This window comes from Triturus cristatus, chromosome 10 (assembly GCF_964204655.1).
Source record: "Triturus cristatus chromosome 10, aTriCri1.1, whole genome shotgun sequence".
Taxonomy (NCBI): domain Eukaryota; kingdom Metazoa; phylum Chordata; class Amphibia; order Caudata; family Salamandridae; genus Triturus; species Triturus cristatus.
The window spans coordinates 992,185,046-992,191,045 of NC_140593.1; the positions used below are offsets into that span (position 1 = coordinate 992,185,046).

A 6,000-nucleotide genomic window follows, 5' to 3' on the forward strand; every position below is an offset into this window, starting at 1 on the left:
AATTGTTATGACACGTTGATGTAAATGTATAGATCGTCGTTTAATCAAAAGAGCAAGGAAGAAGCAGAGATTCATTCGGCTTCCGTTGGATATAGTAAAAAATCAATTCCCCTATGAGTAAATGTATAGATCCCATTTAAGCAGTGCCAGGCCTACGGGTTTTGACCATTGCCTGGGGAAGCACAACAGCATCATTTATTTTGTCACTGACTTTGATCTTGAAGCATCACACAGCAAATATACATATGTCTCACCAAGGGGGGGGGGGGGCGGGGGGGAATGTATAGGCAGTATGTTCTTTGCCCCAGATGCGACGGCCTTCATAGACCCTATTCAAGTCTATACCGTGTGTATCGTTAACAATACTTCCACAATACCGTACACTGCCTAGTTTCAATGTTGCCACTATTTACTTTATATTCACTAACAGTTTCATATAGCAGAGAGAAGACACACTGAGAAAAAAGAATGGTTCTAAGGATAACAACGCCCATACTGAGACCATTAGGGTTATTACAACAGATGTCCATAATACTGGGAACCTGGGCAAGATACTCAATAGACACCGGGGGTTTATTGACCAATGATTCCCTTGTGCCTAAATGACATAAATGACACAGGTATTACATTTAGACAAGGAAGGACCCTGGGAAATATTGCGAGTCCTAGCTTTCCCACTACTAGTCGGGCGAACAATTGTTGACTCGCTCCAACAAAGGTTTCTTTAAACGTAGGGACTGTAGTGTTTGTATATTTGCTGAACATAGAAAGCAATCTTTTCAATACAGTACAATCGTCAAATATCAAATACAGGTCCCTGTGACATGTTCCACTAAATACACTGTATGCAGGTGTGGTGTGGTTTATGTCGGTAGCACTGTTAGACCACTTAGGGAGCTAATTCTGGAACACCTTCGAGCAATCCGAGAGAGAGACAATAGGTATTCCATAGTGCTGCACTGCTCATCCGGCCTCGCTGAATCCCAGGATAGACAAATTAAATTTCATGGGATACACCATATTGCAATAGACCTCAGACATAGAAATATGTAATTGACACTATGTAGAACAAAAGCCTTATGGATTTTAAAATTAAAAGTAATTGAAAGAGGTCTCAATATGGATCAAGATTTTTGGGGGGAGTAATATGGTGTGATATAGGGCATCGTAATCAACCTATGTATGAAGAATAAACTACGAGGTTATCATTAACAAGCTGTGGCAACTACATGAAAGACTTACCAACTGAGGTATACTGAATCAGTACATATATGCATAAGGTTAATTTACTTTAAATCAATTTAATCGGATGGGATAATTTATGGGATTTTTATCTTAAAGACTGGATGGATATGGTACATCATATGCTCTTTTCTCAAGAGGAAACACATTTGGAGTAGGCTGCGTTATTTACTGCTTCCAACATACTGTTAAATATACACTTATTCAGACCTCTTTTAATTAACTTTCTCCTCAAACTGGTCTCTTCATGATCATTTTGGTACAAATATATACATTTTTAATTGATAATACAAAGATATCAGTACACTGACGGAGGCGGTACACTTGCTGTGGATGTTATCACCATAATTTACATTAGCTCTTGGACAAGCTTTCAAGTTTATGTTTCCATTTTATTATTTATTTCACTATGGGTACTTTTGATTTACTGTTCTGAAATATGTTGTTGATTGGATATTAGATTTATAATGGTAGGAACGTATTAGGGACCTGCAATGAACATGTTTTGTATATTGAATTTCATTATTCTCTTCCCCATTATAACATGGCTGACACGCATCGACTTGATTGAGCTAGTCCGTGTTAGTTTCTGATACTCTCTGGATATAAGATTGTGCCTAGACAGGACTCGTTGGACAAACACTATTTCAGGATGAGATAACCACCAGGCTGTAATACAGTGAGCATTGCCTCTTATGTTTCTTTGGCCAAGATCATGAATTTTTGGGAATAATGGACAGCCATGGTTTATACTACGCATATTTAATTATAGAAGTTCTGGTAAAACTCTGTGACTCAAATTATAAATTGTTTATACTTTAGCTGCAAGAAGCATTCTCAATATAATGATAGGACCCTATTAACACAAACTCCATGTGAGTTATGGTCATAAAATGTTTTGGGGGGTTTTATATGAAATATATGTTTCAGATTTGAATCACTGCTCTTCAATTAATTATTCATGTTTACTCCGCGACTGATATCATTGTTCAAGTGTATGCAGCACGGGTGCATAGACGTGTTGTTTCTGAGGTGATTTTTCTCACTTTGGGGTTTTGTGATCACCTGGTGTTAGAAACTACACAAATCACAGGTGTCAGAGCTAGCCATGTATATCAACTGCGTTATGTATGTGTTTATGGGGGTGTTCAGGATGGGGGGACACCGTTTTGGCATGAACTGGATTGTGGTGGTGCACAAGTGTAACTAGTTATCATGTTGCCAATATTGGTTGAATGGTTGACTTATACATAATTTATTTCTCAAATTTTAGACCCTAACTTTGGAACCCTATTGAAATTACATTGGAAGATGGCAATATTGGGATATTTAGCTTTCAAACACAAGGTGCGCTTACTTTCCTTTTATTGATTTTCTTCGTCACAATCCTTACTCACACTTAGCTTGACTACTTACTCCAAATGCGTTACCTCACAAATTATTTCTGTAACTTTCTTTATGGGCCCTATAAACTTTCAATACCTAGATTAAGGACTAATGTTTTGCATATGATGTCATACTATGGTCAACCAATTCATGTATATTTTGTAGCCTGAGGAAGCCTAGGCGATAACGCTGGCCGAAACATGTGTTGGCCAGAATCTCTTGAATGATAAAGAAAGTGGAATAAAGAACATTTGGGAGAAGACTTCTTAGGGAATTCAGCTGATGTTTTTTGGGGTGCTTTCAAGGACATTAATTAGACAAGACCCAGTGGGTGACATAGACATTTACATAATAAGTTTCATACATAAATATTGGAAAGGACTCCAATTCAGTTTTTGCATTTGGCATTGCTACCCCCTCTATATCACTAAAGGACCTGCTGCGACATAAACATATAAAAATAAATTAGACGATAACCAAGAATAAAGGGCGGGGCACAGAAGTACATTATGTTACTGCATGTCTACGCGCTCGTGCTGTGCACAGCCGCGTGGGAAGAAACATGGCCGCCCGTCAGTGAACCCTGTAAGAGCAGCGCAGGGAATGAACGCTAGTAACCCGGTGACGTCACGGGCTCTGGGGACCGAGGGGCGGGGCCTCGAGCAAACACAGCTCAGCACTGGCGTAGAGCCGCGAGGCGAAGCTCCGGACCCAGGAAACGGCGGTTCCTCCGACGTTGAGCGGCAGTCGGAGGACATTTTGTGGAACTGGCCTTCCCCGTTAAACTTCGACAGTATATCAGCGCGAAATCCCGCCTTGGTTGACACCCATGTCTTAGTGCTGCGGTGGCATCTTTAACGCGAATGAGTGTCCTGACCTTGTGCTGCTGGGAGACTTTCTGGGCGTCTTTGACAGAATTATATTTAACTGAAAAGTGCATTTAAAGAAAAGTTCGGGACCTAACTGCCAGTGTGTGTTAGAGCCTGGAGGGGGGGCGACCATATTAGAACAAAGGGCAAACCGAAAGCAGTGCCAAGGTTCATGCTTGCAGGAATGGGAGGGCTCGATATTACAGACTGAGGAGTGGAAGGCACCAGGTAGGAATGAATACACACCCTAAGGGGTGAGGTATAAAGCTTATACGCCATTGAAAATATGAGCTTTAATCCCATCCTGGGGCTGGAGAAGGGTGAGATATATAAACCAGCCAGGCAGGTCAAAGGACAAGGAATATCTGCCAGGGAAAGTTTAAGATTTATGCCATCCATTCAAGCAAAGGTGATAAAATATGTAACGAGGAACAAGCCCAGCATTTGAAAATTCAGGTATATGGTGCCATCCAGTAAGGGTGATCCCACTCAGTCAGAGGAAGAAATGGACAATAATAAATACTTTTGTGGCAGAAAAGGGATGATTTATAATGGCCTTCAGGGAGAAGTGAGAATGGGTGAGATTTGGATCTCGATGGAATTATGCGGCAGGAGAGGGCTAAATTATGCCGCAGGGTTGAGTAAATTACGCGGCAAGAAAAGGCAAATTATGCAGTATAATGCGGCACATTTGGTAATAGTATCACTATATTATTTCGTCCTTTTTAAACTTAGTAACACTGTATTGTCATTGGTTCCACCTCATTGACCAGTAAACCTTTGCAAAGGGCCTTCCACTGTGCAGCAACACGTGACCCTGCATTTTAGTAACTTGAACCGTTTGAGCTGGAAGCAATTTTTATGTTTTGTTAAAATAGGCAGATTATGGATTATGTGGCAAATTTATAATTATGCGAACATCACATAATTCAAGTGGCCCAGGATTTAATACTATGCAGAAGAGGTGGCTATGGGATCTCACGCCCCACCAGGGAAAGAAAAGCACGGGCACGACCTCTGGTAGACGGTGACCAGGAAGGAGGTGCAGTCACATTCTTGTAGAGATTGAAAAAGAACGTGGTATACGATCACTTAGAAGAAAGGTCTGTTGACAAAATCCGATATAGCGTGAAATGCGGATTTTTTTGTTAGTGTCCTTGAATTCCAGAGTTAATCTGTCTCTTCACACGTTCAAAGCCATCCCATTTCTTTCTGAATATGAGAATAGGGGTGGGTAGAGGCGTTTGGACGAATACCTTTCCCAACAGCCGGATGCAGCCACATCTGGAGTAATTATAGCTGATATACGTGCACCAATCTATGTTTACGTTATGGCGTCACTGAGTGCCCAAAAGCAGTCTACAGTCATATGCAGCTCTATAGCCTATATGACAGAAATATAACAAACACATAAAGCAGGAAAACCGTGTAGAAATTACATCAGTTCATTAAATATACGTAAAGATGTGACATGCATCCCGGAGGAGGAGGGGCAGGGATAACTAAGTACTGGGGCCAGGTACTCACCATCTATGTCACTGAGCAGGGCGGTGTCGATCTCATGGGGGTCGCTGAAGGCGAGCGAGGGATCCAGCCCCTCGAGGGAGGGGTCCTCAAAGACCATGCTGTCCATCCCGACCCCCGCCGGCCCTCTGTCACTCATTAATGAATAGTCGCCCATCCAACTATCTCCCCATGCACTTGGCAATCGAGGGTCGCGAATCGGCTCAACCTGTCCCCCGGAAATGGCACGTAGTTTCTCGTTATTATTATTTTTCGCCCCGGGTAGGGTAGCTGAAGGTTACCGGCCTGGCATTCTCCACCTCGCAGGTCTGTCTTGTGAAAAGTTGTTCTGTAAACTGGAAGATCAAACCTGCTGCCTAGAGGGGAACCGAGGGGCGGGTCCCAAAAAGAGTGGGTGTGGAGTGCCCGCCCCTATTCACTGAGTGGCAAATCTTGTTGTAACCCCTCCTCCTCCTGGGACCAGCCCCTCAAAATGTTAGAGCAGTAGCCACCGACGCCAGCCCAGCATACACAGTAGCATTCAGGAAGGCGTGGAGGCAGGCAGCTAGGCGGTTGTTTATCTAGGCTACTATGTATGTTTTTAAGGGATGGGCAACCTATTAAAGTAAAGAGCAAATATTTTCCAGTTGCTGTTTGTGCTTGTTACAAACACTTTCAATAAGTTACCGTGGTAGTATGGGTTTTGAGGGTACTGGAGGCTCGAGGATGTACCTGAGGTGCTAAAAAAGGTTGGGTTTGAATGTACAGAAAGGGGGGGTTGAATGTACAGAAAGGGACGTTGAAGTGAGGGGACCGAAAGTTGTAGTGTATTATTTATATAGCGCTGAAGTGCTTGTCCGCGTAGGTAGCACACTATGTAATGTTATGTGTATTTGTATGGTGCACTATTACCTGTGAGGGTATCCTTGCACATCGCAGGTTTGTGAGGCTAGCCCTCAGCGGGTGGACTTACAGAAAGAGGCAAGTCTTCAGTTTCTTG

At 42.5% G+C, this 6,000-nt stretch overlaps 1 protein-coding gene across 5 annotated transcripts in view; it reads right to left on the reverse strand.

Annotated features, from left to right (window-relative positions):
• Positions 1 to 5,379, reverse strand: part of SREBF1 (sterol regulatory element binding transcription factor 1) — a 109,170-nt gene extending 103,791 nt beyond the window's left edge. For all 5 annotated transcript variants that reach the window (XM_085628943.1, XM_085628948.1, XM_085628942.1 and 2 more), the window contains exon 1: positions 5,025 to 5,379. In XM_085628943.1, the coding sequence (XP_085485069.1) occupies positions 5,025 to 5,178 (154 nt within the window). In that variant the 5' untranslated portion in view covers positions 5,179 to 5,379. The remainder of the gene's footprint in view (positions 1 to 5,024) is intronic.
• Between the last annotated feature and the right edge of the window lie 621 nt (positions 5,380 to 6,000).